The sequence below is a fragment of the Lissotriton helveticus genome, chromosome 7 (genome assembly GCF_964261635.1).
Source record: "Lissotriton helveticus chromosome 7, aLisHel1.1, whole genome shotgun sequence".
In the NCBI taxonomy this organism is placed as follows: domain Eukaryota; kingdom Metazoa; phylum Chordata; class Amphibia; order Caudata; family Salamandridae; genus Lissotriton; species Lissotriton helveticus.
Window position 1 is genome coordinate 1,316,642,167 of NC_136068.1, and position 20,602 is coordinate 1,316,662,768.

Sequence of the window (20,602 nt, forward strand, 5' to 3'; positions counted from 1 at the left end):
ATGGACACAATAGAAGAGTACGCGGAAGCCTCAGGTTACAAACTCAACAAAGATAAATCGGAGTGCAAGCCAATGAACGTCCACACCACAAGAGAGGTCCTCGGGGATTCCGGACTGGCATGGCAGACGAAACCACTAAAATACCTAGGACTGCACTTTGGAAGAGACCTCACATCAACGCTCCAGCACAATGAGGACCTCACGCTGAAAAAAATAAAAGAAAGACTAGAACTATGGTCGCCAAAATACATAAGCTGGTGGGGAAGGATAGAAACTATCAAAATGATGATAACGCCGGCGATAAACTACACGCTAACAATGCTACCACTCCTGATGACAGAAGCCTTCCACAAGAGACTAGACAAACTTATCAACATCTTCCTATGGAAAAACAAAAAACCCAGAATAAGCCTACATAAACTGAGACTAACAAAGGACCTTGGGGGCCTCAATCTGGCAAACTTCAAAACATACCAAACGGCCTGCCTGGCGAGGCAGGGTATAGCCTGGATAGACGACACCCAAACATACAAACCAGTCTGGCTAGAGGTAGAGAAAGACATCCTGGGAGGCCTCAAGCCAGTAGCTCTTCTAACAGCAAACAGACACCCCCAAAGGTCCAACCCAATACTGAAACACACGAGGGAAGCGCTGATGAAAATAGACAGACGCATGATGCAGAAGTTGAAAGGCACAGCATGGGAATCTATCTGGTTCAATACAAAAGTAACTTACCACGGAGCGACAATGCACAACGACATATGGATCGAGAAAGGAATCAGTCTCCCCAAACAGATGGAAACCAAACAGGAACCGTTGACATTCCAAAACTTACAGCAGCTACACGACCTCCCGAACCAAGAGCTCTACAACTTCCTCAAGATCAAGACAGCTATAACGAAAGCTAACCTACACAGAGAGGAACCAAGCATCATCAAATACATGCAGACCCTCAACTCAGCAGGCCACCAAACTGCAAAGATCTACAAGCTCCTGAGCCCCTCTACACTGTCGCAAAACAAGAAAATAACCAACACATGGGAAACACTCCTAGGCAGGCAACTAAATGAAAAAGAACGGGCAAAAATGTGGAGCTCAGCGACAACAAACAAAGTCACCCCACAACTAGCGCAAACCACAAGGTCGGCATTGCAGAGTCGGGCAACTGCTGGAACTGCCAGAAAGAAGAAGGCACCCTCGAGCACCTCATCTTCAAGTGCGTGAAACTCAAAAGGTTCTGGACACAGATCAACACCTTCATAAACGACATTCTCAAAGCAGACCTAACAATCAGCTTCGCAAGCCTAGCAACAGAACATCTGACCGCGAACCTAAACAGCAGAGAAGAGAGAGACCTACTGGACCTGCTCCTCACAGCGGCCCTAAAAATAATCCTGACAAACGGGAAGAACACTGCCAAAGCAAACTTTAAAACGTGGATTAATTGGGTCACCTTCCTGAGAGGAGCAGACAACATCACAGGCAATTTCTCTAAGGAGCACAACGCTAAAGTACACATGTGGGGCCCACTCGACGAGCACCTGAGAAAGACCCAGTAACGACAACGACAAGTGAGACTCACGACGAGTATCGGAGGAAGCCACCCCCCCCCTTCTTTTTTTCTCTCCTTCTTCCTCCTTCACCCCCCCCCCCACCCCCTTAACTGGGGGAAAACAAACGAAAAGAGCGCGCTTTCACAAATGGTCTGTAGATAAAACTGCCAATGTATATTCCACTTATATATTTGTATGTTCTCTTTTTATAACAATAAAAACTTTTTTAAATAAAAAAGAAATAAAAACACATCTGTCACTGATACCTAAACGCCAACGAGTGGAGAAGAACCCTTTGTACACACGGCATGTTTACAGCTGGATAAACATGTTTGTTCAGAAAAGTGAACTTTCCGCAGGAGCCGATTGAGGCTTTTCACAGTTTTTTCCCTTTGCACATAATTTTAGCATTTCACATTTCACAAATAGGCTGTGTGAGATGTTGATTTTTTTGACAGAGCTGCTATCATTCTGCAGCTACCCGTGCTGTGCGAATGCTTAACAACTGTGGCATGCTTGGATTTCCGATAGTAACAGAGTTGTTGTTATGCAGAGGCCTTAGGGGACAAGCAGAGGCGGCCTGGTCTACGGGGCAATCAGGGGCTTCCTATGCTAGGCCCACACCGGTAGCGGCGGAGTAGGGTAAGTCACACGTCGGAAAGGCTGGTAGGGCTCAAGCAAAGTCAGTCAAGTTTCAGTTCTGTGCCTCTGAAGCGCATGTATGACTGGGGGAGAGTTAGTCTAATGTTCGAGCCTGTACCTCTGAAATGCTGGTAGGGTTTGGGAAGAGTTAATCACATGTAAAGCTAGAAAAGGGATAGTAAGTCTTCTTACAGGACAGGTTGTACTACAAAGAAGACGCTGGCTCACAGGCAATGGTGATGTGTGGAGAAAGCAGGAGGTATGGTTGGTCATCGGAGAAAATGACTAGGGCTCCTGTCAGCCGCTACCACCAGCAGACCCTTCTGTGGACCCTTCACCCTCTGCATTCCTCCTGCGAGGTCCACTCTGCAGTTACCACCAGCAGACCCTTCTGTGGACCCCCACCCTTCACCCTCTGAATTCCACCTGAGAGGCCTACTCTGCAGTTACCACCAGCAGACCCTTCTGTGGACTCCCACCCTCCACCCTCTGCATTCCACCAGAGAGATCCACTCTGCACTAACCACCAGCAGACCCTTCTGTGGACCCCTCCACCCTTCACACTCTGCATTCCAACTGTGAGGTCCTCTCTGCAGTTACCACCAGCAGACCCTTCTGTGGAACCCTCCACCTTTCACACTCTGCATCCCACCTGAGAGGTCCACTCCGCAGTTACCACCAGCAGACCGTTCTGTGGACCCCCACCCTTCACCTTCTGCATTCCACCAGAGAGGTCCACTCTGCACTAACCACCAGCAGACCCTTCTGTGGACTCCCCACCCTTCACCTTCCGCATCGCACCTGAGAGGTCCACTCTGCAGTTCCCAACAGCGGACCCTTATGTGGACCCCTCAACCCTTCACACTCTGCATTCCACCTGAGAGGTCCATTCTGCAGTTACCACCAGCAGACCCTTCTGTGGAGCCACCACGCTTCACCCTCTGCATTCCACCTGAGAGGTCCACTCTGCAGTTACCACCAGCAGACCCTTGTGTGGACCCCTACCCTTCACCCTCTGCATTCCACCTGAGAGGTTCACTCTACAGTAACCACCAGCAGACCCTTCTGTGGACACCCCACCCTGCACCTTCTGCATTTCACCTGAGAGGTCAACTATGCAGTTACCACCAGCAGACCCTTTTGTGGACCCCCACCCTTCCCCTTCTGCATTCCACCAGAGAACTCCACTCTGCACTAACCACCAGCAGACCCTTCTATGGACCCCCACCGTTCACCTTCTGCATTCCACCAGAGAGGTTCACTCTGCACTAACCACCAGCAGACCCTTCTGTGGACCCCCACCCTTCACCTTCTGCATTCCACCTGAGAGGTCCACTCTGCAGTTACCACCAGCAGACCCTGCGGTGGACCCCCCCACGTCACCATCTGCATTCCACCTGAGAGGTCCACTCGGCAGTTACCACCAGCAGACCATTCTGTGGACCCCCACCCTTCACCTTCTGCATTCCACCTGAGAGGTCCACTCTGCAGTTACCACCAGCACACCCTTCTGTGGACCCCTCCACCCTTCACATGCTGCATTCCACCTGAGAGGTCCACTCTGCAGCTACCACCAGCAGACCCTTCTATGGACCCCTACACCCTTCACACTCTGCATTCCACCTGAGAGGTCCAGTTATCACCAGCAGACGCTTCTGTGGACTCCTCCACCCTTCACCGTCTGCATTCCACCTGAGAGGTCCACTCTGCAGTTACCACCAGCAGACCCTTCTTTGGACCCCCATCCTTCACACTGTACATTCCACCTAAGAGGTCCACTCTGCAGTTATCACCAGCAGACCCTTCTCTGGACCCCCCACCCTGCACCTTCTGCATTTCACCTGAGGTCCACTCTGCAGTTACCACCAACAGACCCTTCTGTGGACCCATCCACCCTTCACACCTGAAGTACCAAAAATTATATACCATAGAGCTATACTTACCAATAGGCCATATACCTAAATTACCAATAATAAGTCAGTCGGCAATGGAGAAGGTTCAATCGTTTATTTTGCAAAAGCACCCTATATAGGGGAGCCTCACTCTTGCCACAGCCCTCGAAGGTGCGCAGAGGAGACTGCTGGATTACATTAAAAAAAGTGCATATATACTTTCAGCATACCTCATAGAAACCCCGTACATGGAAAAGTACTGTTTCACATGAAGCCAACAGGAAGGACCCATATAAGGCACAAATAATGGATTCGAAACCTAACTCAAGCTATTCCAGGAGTCGGTCAGCGAAGGTGCCTCCCTATCGTTCTTTTAGACATGGGAGTACAGGCATGGTGCCTACAAGAATGTGCTCATCCTACAAGAAAGACAGATGTGACCTTGGGTTTCCTAAGTTAGAATCAAAGGTTCTTTCATAGCTCAGGTTGGCCTCTGTGGCCCTCTACAGAGTAATAAATCACGTGTTTTCCTAACTAACGAAAGAGACTCCAAGGAATGAAACCAAGATGGTGTTTGTTCGGTGTGAGCCCGATTCTTAAGGTATACATGTGTTGAGCATATTTACAAGGGTTTATCGTTCTAATATATATATTTATATATTGGGTACTTCACGCCAACATTATGTAATATCGATTTTATATTCCTTCACACTCTGCATTCCACCTGAGAGGTCCACTCTGCAGTTACCACCAGCAGACCCTTCTGTGGACCCCCACCCTTCACCTTCTGCATTCCACTAGAGAGGTCCACTCTGCAGTTACCACCAGCAGACCCTTCTGTGGACTCCCACCCTTCACCCTCGGACCCCAACCCTTCACCCTCTGCATTCCACCTGAGAATGCATCCACAGTCTTCGTTGCCTTTTCTACAACTTGCTTTGAAGCGTGCATATATGGGTAGGCAAAGTTGCAAAGTTCTCCGTGTGTGTTGGTGAATCTGAACATTGTACACATTCATGACAAGCATTAGTCCTTGCTGTGAGAGCGCACTGCTAGAGGAGGTGGTGCAGGCGGACAGGCAGTGGGTGGATGCAATTCAGGACTACGGATTTACCCCAGGGTATTTCTGGATTTCCACCTTGTATAAGGACTTGACGATCTACTTGGTTAAGTGATATGTTGTAGGCTACTTGTGATCTTTTACATCACGTGCTATTAACTCGAGCATAACCTTGCAACTCCATTTGTTTTAATGGTTATAATTAGCTGTAATCGTTCATGTCCCTGTGTCTCCATAAAACAGATCTTGCAAAACAACGCTGAGTTCTGTGTGTTCTTTCTGAACACAATGCCATCGGTCACCTCTTCAATTATATAATTTGAGTAGATAATCGACCTGCTGTGACAAAGGCTAGAGTACAGAATGACATTTAAATAAACTGTTCTTTGGCCCCAGGAGAGAAAACATGCACATTTCTAAAAGCGTCCAGTGACATGACACAGTATAAGGTAGATAATATTATGCTTTTGTTCAGATAAAATATCATCTTATTTTTTTTTGTTTTAATATATTTTTATTGATTTTTTTTGTTTTACCAGAACAAACGACCGTGTCAATTTACAACAAGTAACACATATCCCGGGTACAAATGGGGTGTTTGGCCTCATTGTCCATCTGCAGCTGACACGTGTGTTGACCGCTCCCTTTTCCCCCATACTTCCATTTCAGCTGGCAGGTCTTCAAAGTTCTAGTTATTCCATCTTGCACCAAGATCATGAAATAGAGTAGTAGGCCTAGCTGTGATTTTTCTGATCTACATTCTCGGTGATGGTGAGCAGTTTTGAGCTAATGAACTTGGGGAAGGACTCATCTTTTCTTTTAAGATAACGGAGAACTCCTCCTTCTCGGGTCTCATGGTTTATAGACCACCGGTAAAACTGGGTAACATCCTGGATACCGTGGCTTATGTCATAAGCAGTGCCTCAATAAAATATGCCAACTTCACAGTCTTGGGGGATTTAACATGCATATAGATGACATCAGTAACACAGCAGGTCAGGCTTTGATAACTACATTAAAGGATTTGCATTTGCCCCGAAGACCAATGAGCCCTATGCATACCGGCGTTCACCAATTGGACCTCATCTTTTCCAACTGGGATTCACCTCAAACTCTTCCCCCTTTGCCATTGATCTGATCAGATCATGTGCGGATTCTATTTACATTTGACCTTCAGGGTCCAAGCTGCTGCAATCCAGCAGGAGAAGATAAAACAAGGGCCTGGCATAAAATCACGGAAACACTTTCAGACAGGCTATTGACTCTCGTATGACACTGCCAAGGTTCACCGAGGTAGATCCTGTACACTCAACAACAAGATTAAGGCAACACCAGATAAGATTGTGCCCTATAATTGATCCTTAGAGAAACAAGCAACACTCCCCGCTACACGGTTTACTGAAGAGCTAAGGGAGGGCAAGCACAATTGTAAAAGGCTCAAAAGAATCTGGAGGACTAACTACGATGCGGATGACAAAGGGGCACAAATGTCCGCCCTGAAACTGTTCAGGAATAAAATATGATCCTCACAAGCTATTACATTTTCTCTGTAGATATCCAAAGCCTCAATTGAGCCCAGGGAGATCCTTAAAACAATAAAAACATTCTTGGTGCCTAGTTCTTGCCAGCAACATACCCCTCTTTCTCAGGCGCTATGTAACTCTCTGGCAGACTACCTTACTGATAGGATCCAGAACATTAACAGCAAATTTAGGCTGGTCTCTGAGTCTGAGAAGCCAGTTACAGTAGGAGTTTCCCCATTAAATGTGGCTTGCCCCCTCTTCTCTTTTGCCCCTCTTACTGTGGATGAAACAGTGCAGCTCTTGGCCTGGTGAAACTTGGATTCAACTTTAGATCCATGTCCTGCCTGTTTTTTAAAAAAATCTGTAGTGGGGGCTCCTCCACTGAGGTGGAGGAGCGTTGCCCCACTGCTCTCTGAGCAGCGCAAAGGAAAAATAAAATGTTAATAACAGAATGTTATTATCATTTTATTTTGAAAGTGGAGCTTGCAGCCAGGTTAGGGTGGGTGGACCAGGGCTCACTTGACATCAGAGGGAGGAGGAGTGGTTGATACCCCATAAGTGCGCATGGCGGTTTGGCCGACCTTCATGGGCCGGCTAAACCGTCATACACGGATGTATGACGTTACAACACATACTTTTACATCGCATGCCTTTACAACACGGTATTTACAATGAATACCTTTACAACGCATAGTGCTTTGGGGCGCTGGATAGTGAATAGTTTAATTTACTATTCCAACTCCAGTCCCCGTGGACACTAGGGAAGGTGTTGGACAGTAAATTAAACTTATTCCCTATACTAGAGCGCCCCCCAGAGCAATGCGTTGTAATGGTTTGCGTTGTAAAAGTTGCGTCGTAAAGGCACTGCGTGGTAAAAGTTGCGTTGTAAAGGATGTTTCCTGTCATACACACTTAGCATGTTCTGATTCTGGCTGTATTGCACAACCTGGGTGGCGAACATGCACATGCTCTCACTCCCTCTCTGAGCGCCGAACCACGGCGCTCAGACCAATCACGATGCCGCTGTCATGCTTGTTAGTGGGTAGGGAGACTGTGAACCCAGGGCTGCTGGGAACCAGGAAAACAATGAGTATGGAGAAGAGGCGGTAGCTCGCGGCAGGTAAGTCTTCTTTTTCTTTTTTTCTAACTCTCCCCTGCCTGCCCCACCACCTCACTGCCACTTTTCCCTACCAGCCGCCTTTGAAAAATTGGGGCTGGTGAATAGCTCAAGGGTTATGGAGGTACTAAACTATTCTCTGGCTTCAGCTTCAGTGCCTGCTGGATGGAAGAAGGCTCAGGTAGTCCCCCTGCTAAAGAAAGTTGGGGCTGACCAGTCAAACCCCCCTACTATAGGACCATTACCCTGCTTCCAGTGTGTTCTAAAATTCTCGAAAAACAGGCTAATAAGCAGCTGTTGGCCTATTTAAAAGAGAATGAACTATTATATCCTATGCAGTCTGGGTTTAGGCCAGACTTTGGGCACGAATTTCATCAGGATCATCCTTGACCAGGGCAATAAAGCACAGGTGGTACTATTAGATCTCTCTGCTGCCTTTGAAACCATGTCTCACCAGATTCTTTTAGATCATCTGGAGGCCAAAGAGGTCAGGCATGGCACTGGCTTAGGTTCTTTTTGTCTGATTGACATCCGGCTGCCTGTCTGACTCCTTTCCTGTCCTCCTACAGGCAGTTGGAGCACAGTATCCCACAAGACTAGGCCCGGAGTCCATCACTGTGTAACATGATTGGCAGAAATGGTGTAAACATGGGGCTTCAAGTTTGTCTCCTACACAAATGGCACCCAGCTGAGGCTTTCCTTCAATCAGATAGAAAGCTTGGTCACTGAAAAATTCTAGAGTTGCTTCAGTGGAGTAGTAGACTGAATGTAGAAGAGTTGTCTCAAACTTAATGGGGAGAAACCTAAGATACTCTTCTTTGGTAACTCCTTCCCCCATGACCTACACTACTGGTGGCCTGCAGAAATGGGTATAACCCAGCCCCACCCGCAGTAGTAAGGAATCTGGGAGTTAAGTTCGATCAAGACCTGTCCTTTAAACCACAGATTCAGGCCGTGGTAGGCACATCTTTGGCGTTATGAAATCATTATGATCTTTCATAAAATATCTCCCGAAGGACTGCAGGAAGACCATTGTACATGCTCTGGTTACCTCCTGGTTAGATTGTTCCAACTCTCTTTGCCTGGTGGCTCCAGCCAGAATTATCAACAGATTACAGAGGATTCAGAATGCTGCAGCGAGGCTCATTGTCAACCTGCCACGCAGACACTTGTTGAGCCAGACATAGAAGAATCTACACTGGCTCTCGGTCGAGAAGAGAACTCTTTACAAGTCCCTGCGTATTACCTTCAGGGCTCTAGTGTACTAAGAGACCCACTTTCCTTCACGCGTATCTTAAGAATACACCCCCACACACGCACAGCACACAGTCTCAATAGGCATTCTGAAAATTCCCAAGATCATCAGGGCTAGGAATGGAGGACATTCCGTTTACTTCCTGGCAGCCAAGGCTTAGAACACCTTACCACTGTCCAAGGACAGGCTCCTACTGTGGACATATTTAAGAAGAAGCTAAAAACATAGCTTTTGAACCTATAAGCCATTTGTTATCTCTCCCAGCTCACAGCCCTGGGATGCTCCTTAGGGAGCAACTGTTGCGCTATACAATACACTTTTCTTCATTCAGTTAAGATTTCTGGGTACCCCAAATCTTACCCCACTTTCCAAGGCACCTCAGCAACAGATATTTGGGGACATTTTCTTCCTCCCAAATGTGTAACATAAATATTTTGGCCAAACACCCAACTCTAGTGCTGATGACCTTTTCCATGTATTTCACAATTTCATTCTATAACACTGTATGTTGGGACACGTCCAGAGGATATAAAAAGGGAACCCAGTTAAGCATATCCTGTCACACAAAGCTCAAAGTCACTCTTTCCCATTCTACATAGAATGACTCTAAAGTAATATGATCAATGGAGAACGCAGAGCTGTGTGAGTCAGAAGCCTGATCGTATCACTCGGACACGCAGACCCTCAGAGCATCTTCCCATTCATTTTCCTCAAAATCCCCTACATCTGCTGCCCAATCAGCCTTTAGTTTAACCAGGTTGTCATGGGAGTTATGCAGTGCCAATTTATAGATCAGCAGTGCTCACTTTGGTAGTGGATAAGTCAGTATCCAGTCCTCTTATGGAATAGACTCTGCTATCTCAGTCCCTTTTTTCAAATGTGACCCTAGTACATGCCACACCCGTAGATATCTATATATTTCTGATTCTGCCAATTGATATTTAGTCCAAAGGGTTTACCATGGGATGACTGTCCTACCCATGAACAAAAACTCATCCTCTGCCAATGTTTGGCATTTACCTTGAACGTGGCAAGCAGACCATAAAAGTTCTGCTCCAAGAAAATCTGTTCATCCCTTGTCATGTAAATACCAAGTTAATGAAGACCTTCCATCTCAATAGGCATCTGACACTCAACCAATAGCCTCAGAAGGTCATCAGTCACTAAGTGCATAGTAGACTTTCCCCAGTTTATCCTGTACCCAGAATACATCCCCAAATCTTGAAACAGTTGCAGTATTCGAGAGATGGGCTTCTCCGGGTCTGCCACATAGAGCAGACAATAGTCTGTATACAAGGATATTTGCCCTTTCATGCATTGTTCTAACTCAAGCCCCTTATCTGAGCATCCTAATACAGGCTATGAGAGGCTCTTGTGCCAGTCACATAAACATGGAAGACGGGAGGCGTCCCTGTCTCATACCCCGTCGTAGCTTGAGTGCCAGTGTAAAAATCATGGGTAATAGTGGGCATCCCTGTGTGGTACCTCATCGTACTTGAATTGACTGGAAGAAGCATCATTCCCCTTTATCCTGGTCAATGACTGCTCATGCAAGAGTTCTTTCTATTGTGTATATCTAGGCACAAATTCCAATCTTCCCAAGACTGCAACCATGTAAGCCCATTTCAGGGTGTCAAACACCTTAGAAGTGTCTAGCGGCAACAAAGTTGGTTCCCGCACTTCCCCCACGTAACCCAGAACCCCTTAAAGTCATCGCAATTTGAGGTTTGTGCCACTACTTGGCCTAAAGCCTGATTGATCTGGATGGACCAGAGTTGCTAAAACTCTTTTTGGCTTCCACATTTAGCAGTGAGATTGGTATGTACGAGTTGAATTCATCAGATGGCTTGCCTTCTTTTACTACTGCTACTATAGTGCCAGTCTCTGGTCATGCAGCAGACCATGCTGATCTCTAGCTCAAAGAAACACCTGGAGCATGTGTGTGGAAAAAATGGTGGCCATGCTTTCGTATAGCTCAATCAGTAGGCCGTTCGGCCCAGTCAACTTCCCCTATTGTAATTCTATTATAGCCGTCCCTATTTCATCTGCTTCAATTTCAGCTTCTAAAGGTTGGTTGATAGTGAGAACTTGAGATGCCTTTTCTCTCCTCTGGGCTCTTTGTGGCTGTGGATATTGCACATATTCTTCTGCTATTTCAACATTTCTCCTAATTGGGGCCACCCAGCTCGGTTCTTAATCTCTAAGACCCAGTTCCTATTTTGCTTCCTTGGCCCAAGCCAGACCAAAAGGTTTCCTGATTTATTCTCCACTTTAAAGCCTGTGTTGGGAAGATAGAAAGGCAGCGCAAGTGCCGTCTTTGGCAAGGTACTTGTATTCTTGTTTCTTCAGTCGCAACCGGTGGGTCAGTCTGCCTCCGCTCTCGAGAGGAGGTGGCATTTTATTGAAAGGATCTCCATTCCCAGCTCTTCCAAACTTTCCCTCTTCTTTTTTTTCTCTCCTGCGAACAGTGGTAATGCCTGCACCACAACAACTGTTTTGTATGATAATGCCTGCACCACAACAACTGTTTTGTAGGCCTCCCACAGCATCACCTCAGAATCCCCTGCTCTTTCATTTTCTGTAAAATATTGATCAGAGCCTACTCGTAATTTGTAGACAATTTCCTTATTTTTTAGATACAAAGAATAAATTGACCAGGTCCCCCCGAGTTTAGATCTCTTCCCCATACTTCAACCGCTTGGGGGCGAATGATCTGATAATACCCTTGCCAGCTGCTTGGCTCCCATAAAGTGTCCCACATGTAAGTGTTATGCCAGGAGATAATCGATCCACATAAAGTTCCCATGGGGTCCCGAGTAGAAGGAAAATTGCTTTTTATCTGGAATGTGTGCCCGCCACCTGTCTGTTAAATCCATCAGCTTTAGGAAAGCCTTCAATGGCCCTTCCTTTCTTTTTACCTCTCTAGACTTTTCTCTGTCCAGCTCTTCTCTGTCCACCAGATTGAGACCACCCCCTAACATAAATATTCCTGGTGGAAACTGCAGCATTATGGACCCCAGATATGGGAGCATGGAAGTATGACATATATGTGAAATATAATGAGCACTCATTCAACGTCATTCCCTCCCATTCCCCTGTTTCTGCCACAAAACATTATTTTTTGTCCGTTTGCAATTTCTGGGGGATAAATGGTATTTTTTTAGGCTAGAATACCTATCCCCCCTCCCAGAGTTAGAGGTGTATCCTGAGTGAAGCAACACACGGTAACCATAGCAGTTCAAACCTTTACAATTGCTTCTTTTCAAATGGGTTTCCTGAATCATCACAACATCCAGGGCTCGTAGTTTAAGGTACTGCTGCTACATTCCTCATCTAGGGCCAGATGTAGGTCGCCATTTACCGGTCGATAACGGCCGATTTCGGCCGTTACCGACCGGTATTTGAGATTTGGCATGTAGGGGGCATCTCATTTACAGAATTGGTATATTTACCGATTCGGTAAATATACAGAATCAGTAAAATACCGAATCGGTAAATTTACCGATTCTGTAAATCAAGATGTAGCTGGCACTTCAAAGAGTGCCACAGGCCCTTTAGGAGTCGGTATTTACCACCCAATCCTATTGGGTGGTAAAATACCGAATTCCAGTGTGCATGCACATCTGTGCATGTACACCTATGCCATGTGACACACAGACATGCCCTTTGGGCATATCTGTGTGCCACATGGCACACAAGCCTGCATTTGGGGTGCTACAGGGTGTCAAAGTGACACCCCGTTCCCCCTGCCAGGATTCGGTATTTACCGATTCGGTAAATACCGAATCAGTATTTTCCATTGATTCCTATGGGCTTCAAAGCCCATAGGAAACAATTGGAAATACCGATTCTGTATTTACCGAACCGGTAAATACTGAATCTTACAGATTCGGTAATTGTAAATTAAAAATTACCTACATCTGCCACCTTCCGATTTACCGATTCATAAATACCGAATCGGTAAAATTCGGTATTTATGAGTCGGTAAATTAGATTTACCTACATCTGGGCCCTAGTTTTGCTGTCCAAACCATAGACATTCGAAGAGAGCACCTTTAGTGAAGTTTCCCTAGTCATTCTGGTCTCTCTCTGCTCCTACCTGGGTAATGCCCATTCATCTATCTAGGCCTGGGCCTCTTCTGGGGTGATAAAATGTCAGGTCTTTTACTCTGAAATAACTCGCAATTTCACACGGAATAGCATAATGTACTTCCGTTCCCTTTCCCTGAGCACTTTCTTCAACAAGAGCTACGCTCTTTCAGCGTTAAGGCTGGAAAAATTATGATAGTTGCATTTTCAAATTGCAGATTATCTTGTAGTCCAGAAGCCTGTAGAATGATGTTCCTGTCACAGTGATTAAAGATTCGTGCTCTCATCCTTCTAGGTTGCCTCTCAGGGAGTTGGGAAGAAATTGAAGTTCTGTGAGCATTCGTTAATAGAAAGAATTTAGACAGGCCCTTTGGTTTTAAAGTCTATACTATGAAATCTTCCAAAAACAGTTCAGCACTAGGCCCCTCAGCCCACTCAGGAGTCCCCACCACTCGTATTTTGCCAATATTTCTTAATTTTCTATGGTTAGACCAGCTAAGGCCTTCTTGAGGTCCTAGCACCACTTCATAGGTCGACAAGGGATTTCTCAGCATTTAGCCCTCTCTCGCTCCTATTTTTTTAGGTCTGCTCTGAGAAGGGGAACCTCAGTAGTCACTGAATCAATTTACGGTTCCAGGCAGCGAACACCTCATGCCTGGATTGCTATGATTATGTCTTCCAAATATGTGTCTGGTTTTGTAAGGGCCTCGTTTTGTCCATCCAGAGGTGGTTTCGCCCATGCCATCAAGGCTGTATCCATAGACATTCGCGGCACCAAATACTTATCCATTTTATTTTGTTGCATGCCTCTGCCCCACCTTCCCTTTTGCCATAATGTCCAGGGGGAGTGTGAGTGCAAGCATGGAAAGCTGTCCGACAATCTGGCTCACCTAGAAACAACCAAGGTGGACTTAAATGGAGATCCTTTAATCCTGGTAGGACAGAAGGGTAGTAATCACTGTTACCGTCCAGGGAGGTATGGGTCGGCTAGGGCGGGGTGGTTGGGCCTGCCCGTGCAAATTCCTCCTCCCTGTAGCCTTCCAGCTTTCCCTCCTCCTACTCTCTTCTTGTGTGCCCCTTCTCCTTTGGGGTGCAACATCGACCTCCATGTGTCCCGACACCAAGCTCATCAACATGCTGTGCCACCAACACTTACTCCAACGTGGCATTGCTTTATGTCAGCAGTAGGTCAGGCCAGGTATAAATACATATCTAAGATTTTGGCAATGTGCCTCTTTCTGTCAGGTGGGCAGACTTCACCCTGCACTATCTCTAGGCCTCAAGGGGGCGCTCCATCACCCCGAGTTTTGGGGTTACCGATTCCACTTCACCCTCTCCTCTAAATTAGAACCCTACACAGATCTTGTTGTCTCGTCCATGAGGCCCTCGCTGCTCCCAATTTAGCCTAGGGATTCTAGCACAGTACCGGCCCATCCCACTGTAGTCACCCCCTACCCCCTCCCCCCAAGCAGCCCTGGAATCAATATTTTCACGTGGCTCCACAAATGCCATGCCACACCCTGGGCTGTCACTACTTGTGTTGCTCTTGAGTCTCTCCTGGGCTTATCAAATCCGGTACAATATTGCCCGGCTTCTCCAACAGCAGGAGTCCTCCTCACTCCTCTGGGCGGCCCGCCTTGTCCGCAGTTTTCTTATCCTAGTGCTGCTCACGTGGTAGTGGGAATTCTCTGTAGTGGCCAATCCCCACTAATACAGTAATGCTATGTCTGTTCAGTGCTGACGCACACACACATTCTAAATATACCACTGTCACATACAGCTTTATTAACATAGAAATACCTCATCTTCAGCAAGGTCAGTGCTATGCTCACACACATATGCTCTTGTTAAGTATCACATACAGCTCTGTTAATACAGAAACACCTTATCTTCTTCTTCTTCAGTTCTGTGCCCGCGCTCACACGCCCCTGTGGAATGTACTGCCATCACATACAACTCTATTAATACAGAAGCACCTCCTGTTCTGCCATTCCAGTACTGTGAGCCTCATGGATCGCTGTAAATACCCCTCACGCTGACCTGCTTTACCTGCTGCTATTTCAGGACTCCCCTTACCCTGCCCCCTTACCTATAGCATGCTAAGCTGTAGTAGAACCAGTATCTCCGTATGTTACGGCAAAAATATAGTCTGACAGAAATATTGTGTTGTAAATATCATTAACAAAACTATTGCCCCATTGCAGTTAATAATAGAAAGCCTACACACAATGGAATGGCTTACTGTGGTACATTTGACTGTACACGTAAGTTTAGCAATGAATTTGCTTTGCTTACAACAACCAAAAGGTGAATGGATTCCTGCCAGGGAAAAGACCATTTTCGGGTAAAGAGATGTCCACCGTGAGTTCTGCTCACCTGTAAATCTCAAACACAAGTTAGGAATATGGGGGTTCTGAGGCCGATTGGAATTTCGGGGTCACACACAAACAACAATGTTTGTGAGCCTTCATAAATATTACCCAAATGCTCCTTTCCCTTTCCAGCCAGGAAAGGGTTATATTGCTGGTGTAAATTTCTCTCCAAGTGGGGTGAGAAATGAATTGTCCCAGATTTAGTGAGGGTATCGGAAAGGAGTTTCTTCACTTGGCAAAATATTTCCAAGTAGAGAAAAAAAATGCGTTTTTATAGGTGTTCCTATTTTCCAAGTGTAGAGTTCTCTGCAATGGGGAATTCTGCACTGCGGGCGTGGGATCCCTAATGGAGTATCACATAATCTTCCCAGGGATCTGCATGGAAATATGTGCATGGTGTAGCTTTCTGTGCAGACTCCTGGGAATTCTTATGAATTTCTGAAGGTAGTAAATCTACAATGGACGTAGGTGTAACTCGACAACTGTAGATTTACTTCTTTCTTTGTGAATCGTCCCAATATGCAGTGGAGGCTGGCACAGATCGGGGTGGCAGGGTGGGGCGGCGGCGGTAAGGGGGTAAATAAGAAATTAAATCAAACGTACCTCCTGCCCGCGTCGCCGCATCCTCCTCGTTGTGTCTTTCCAATCCTTCCTCCAGCAGGAACAGGAATGACCCAGGAAGCGCCCAGGCTACCGTAATCCGATCACAAAACTCCAACCCAGCATTGTGATTGGTCTGAACTCTGTGGTTCGGTGCTCAGACAGGGACTGGGGGCCTGAGCATGTTCTCCAGCCACAGCTGGCCAAAAATTCATGCGCATGTAGGGAGTGAAAACCACTCATACCTTCCCCTGCTCTCTCAGCAGAGCAGCCCCACCCCGCCTCCCAAGGCAGCAGCACCCACAACAAGAAAAAAGAAAATAATAATAACATTGAGTTAATATCATTTTTTTTTCCTACACTGCTAGAAAGCAGTGAGCGACACTCCTCTGCCTTAGCGGAAGAACCGCCACTGTCAATACATCAGTGATTCCCCATATGCACCAGTGTAAGCACCTTGTAACAGTTTTTGATCCGAGCAAATGATTAGATGGTCATCAGACAAAGCTTAAATTACACAACAACTTCTTCTGTGCTGTCCTTTGAACCCTAAGGTAATGCACGAGTTAAAAGAAGAGCGCAAGAATTTTCACTTACACTTACCTGTGTTTGCTTTCGTTTTTTTTAGCTCACACGCCAGACAATTCCTTCATGGGTTTCGTGTCCGAGGAGCTTAATGACACCGAAAAGCAATTTGTCAAGATGAATAAGGTGGACAACATGGCGGTCGTCTATGGCAAGGAAGCCAACATGTGGAAGGTAAAGTAGTAGATTCTTTAATCCCAAGTTTACTGCTACCTTGCCCATAATATCTGTTCGCAGCAGATAATCGAAGGTAGACAGCAACCTACAGGGATAGTCCACACCTTCGAAAATCTTATAAACCTGGGCAGAGCCAGCCAGTGTTAGGCTTGTGTTTTCAAAAGTGCAATCGAATGTGAAATAAGTGTCCGACATGTGACTGACTTAGCAATTTTGTCCTTCCTTTTGACATTTGCTTGACTTGTACCTGTCCTCCCTGGCTCTATTAACTTTTTTGAGACTCTAACATTTCTTGCAATTGCTCAATCTCTAGACAAACCAGCGAACTACTGCAAAAGATGGGGCTAATGGGAGGTTAAAGGAAGAAAGGCTTTGGGTGTGCACTGAAGCTGTTGATGGCACCAACTGTCTAGTGGTGTGTAGTATATTTGTGCAAAGTTTGACGTTGATTTGACCCTCTCTCTCTTTCTTCCTTTCTCTTGTGCTTCTCATTTGGACTCTCCAGCTAGAGGTATGGTGATCCCAAACAATTGAGCAGGTCCTGAAGTATAAAATATAAAGTGCATATATATATATATATATATATATATATATATATATATATATATATATATATATATATATATATATATATATATATATTACCTACTGGCGGTCGCCAGTAGGTATATATAGTTAGGATTTTTTCTCTATGGGTTTTTTGAAAATTCTATGTCTAATAACTTTGGCGTTTGTGGACGGAATTGGCTGAAATTTTCAGGAAAATGGCACATTTTGTTTCTGAGCAGCCCTTGAAAATTTGGGGGGGGTTCGTCCAGTGGGGGCCGAGAAAAAAGGGGGGTCCCAAAACGTGTTTTTAACATTGAGTTTTCCATAGGGCGGTTGGCCTCACTTTTAGCCCGAACGGCTGAATGGATTTGCACGAAACTTGGCAAAATTGTAGGGACTGGTAGCCCGATGTGCCTTTTGTAGGTCTCAATATATGTGCTCCAGTGGATTTTGAGAAATTAACGTTTAAAAAAAGATATATATCTGTAACAGCGGACCGGGCAGCGCACTGGTTCGCGGACTTTTCGCGCAACGGAGCTTTGTGAAGCGAAGCTGATTGGTTCTCCGGCGTCTGTCAACATTCCAAACAGTCCGTAGCGGCCGCCATCTTGTCTCTCGGTAGGATCGAGAGACAAGAGGAGGTCAAAACAAAGGGGGAAATAACTATAAGGGGGCATAGTAGATCCTCGCTGACCCCCTAGGTTTGATGTGGAGGTTTTAAAAGGGCCCCGCGGGGCAAAAAAAAAAAATAATAATAATAATTGAACGGCTGAATGGATTTGCACGAAACTTGGCAAAATATTAGGGACTGGTAGCCCGATGTGCCTTTGCTAGGTCTCAATATATGTGCTCCAGTGGATTTTGAGAAATTAACGTTCAAAAAAAGATATATATCTGTAACAGCGCTCCGCTTCGCGTAACGGAGGTTTGCGAAGCTGATTGGTCATTCTGTCACTGGGCTATAGTTGGGCTACATCTGGCTGATATTTGGGCTACATTTGTTTTTTTGTGTGTCTGGCGGCCATCTTTGGGCTACATTGGGCTACATTGGGCTTCATTGGGCTACATTCGGCTAATTATCAAATAGCTCATCGCAAACTAGGAATGGTAAAGAATCGCTATTTATTCCTTAAAGTTCGCTATTTAGGAAATGCAAAAAACTTTGATGATACATATGGCGGTTCATCTCTAACAAGATAAGAAGCATAGGGATACATTTATGATGACTGGCGCATCACCAGGGATGTGTTAGTCATTCTGTGCCGCTGTTCCGTCACCTATGGTGTGCTGCATTTACAATGCGGCGCATCATGGGGCAAAAACAGCACAGATGCGTGATGTATCTGTGCCGTAAAGGTGGCGCATTGCTGGAGTTGTATCGCAAGTGTGATGAAGCTCCAGCAAGGGTCGGGGGTGCCCCTGTCGCAGGGTTTCTGTTCTCACACAGAACTGTGGACAGAGGATTGGAACCTCGGCGAATTAGGGTGTCCCAAAACTCACGTTAGTAATCAAAAACTCCTTAGCAAGCTAGGTACAGTGTCACATTGGATATAACAAACTCTCAATGTTTAGACAATCCAGAATATGAACTTATAGTACCTCAGGATACGTGGAACTCATGAACAGTCGGTCGTTATATATTTCTTAGAAACCAGAACATGGAGTTAAGAAGAACACATGTGTATTTGAAATGTTTATTTACTAATGCCGTCTTCTCAGGCGTAGTATGAAGACTCCACCCTGCTTCTCCCCCTCCCCGCCTCCCTGCCTCACCGTAACTCCCTCCACGGCCCGCGGCTGCTTATATCTCACCCTCCCTAATACACATATTATATTATTTGCTAAGAAGGTCTCTTTGTGTTGGTTTAGGGCGTGCCCATACTTTAGTGTCTTAGATTTGAAGGAATCACATCAGCATACACCAGCTCTCTCTTCATGTGAACCGCATCAACTGTTGTGTATGTGTGTTCGGCAAAGCAATATAAAACCCGCCTCATGCCCAGAATTGGCAGAAGTTGCACTTATGTTATGAGTATGAAGTCGTGGAGATCAGACCTCATAACAATTCTGTATCGTGTTGTTCTTGAAACTTTAGCACTCGCTGTACAGATATAGTTTAACAAGTAAAGCAGATAGTAGACCAATAACATATTATTCTCATGTAAACCACGATGAACTACTAGGTGGAAAGCTAAAGCAACAACTAAGTGTCGTGTGCAGAAGTTGCAAAAAAGGAAAAATGGCGTTTAAACCGGTAATGAGCCCATGCTAACTTAACACGGTGTAAAGATATCCAGGACCTAGATGACACCTCCTCATGATCCGGAAACGAACTGAATAAGATAATAGAAGTGCCATCTCATGAGAGCAGATTGCAAGTTTATATGTGGACGGTCCGCAAGGTAAAGCATTAAAAACTAGGAAAATTTAATGCTAAAGAAAAATAAAACAGCCAAGTACTTTATCGAGTCTTAAGCCAATAGGCAAGGTAAATAATAAAAACTTGACAAATAAGTCAATGAATTGTCAATGAAATGCTAGTACTCAGCATATCAAACATGAAAAAGGTCTATGACATAACTGTGTATGCAAAATAAGCTGCAACAGCCTCCAATAGGAAGTCACCGTCTTCATCCGAAAACAGTTCAGCCATCCAATTTAAAAGCGGAAAAGAACATACGTGCTCTCCCAGCACCGGATCCTCTATCACCATCAGAGGACAGCTCGGTGGGTTTTCAAGAAAGCTCTGTTCCAAGAAAGACTGTGCTGCCGCCAGTAAATTCCAGGGACCAAGTAGTCCATGCATCAATGCCACAGCCATAATCCTTTCGCCAGGACAAACCAACTCGTGAGTAATGATAGGAGTCATCAGCTGATTAAAGTCGACGTCAGGAGAAACCGGTCCGCAGAGACACAAATCAATGGCCCAATCGAAATCACAGGTCAGGCAGTGAAATACAGGCTGGACACAGGTGAAGTAGGAGAACCGAAAAGATAATCCATATGCCGTGCTTAATATCGCCAACGGCATTGTGCCATAATATTCTAGCATGCGATTGCGGAACAGTGTCAGCAGCTGCAGGGTCGGAGGTTGCATAGGAGGGACATCCATATTTGAAAATGTAAAAAAGCACAAGAGCGTCCGCTGGTAATGCAAGTAAAAATGCCAATCTACGAACCAGAGTGCA

General features: G+C 45.7%; 1 protein-coding gene across 2 annotated transcripts in view; it reads left to right on the top strand.

Annotated features, from left to right (window-relative positions):
• The window catches only part of MGAT5B (alpha-1,6-mannosylglycoprotein 6-beta-N-acetylglucosaminyltransferase B), a 793,707-nt gene that overhangs the window by 546,642 nt on the left and 226,463 nt on the right, over positions 1 to 20,602 (top strand). For both annotated transcript variants that reach the window (XM_078654621.1, XM_078654622.1), the window contains exon 11: positions 16,732 to 16,862. In XM_078654621.1, coding sequence (XP_078510747.1) covers positions 16,732 to 16,862 — 131 coding nt within the window. The remainder of the gene's footprint in view (positions 1 to 16,731; positions 16,863 to 20,602) is intronic.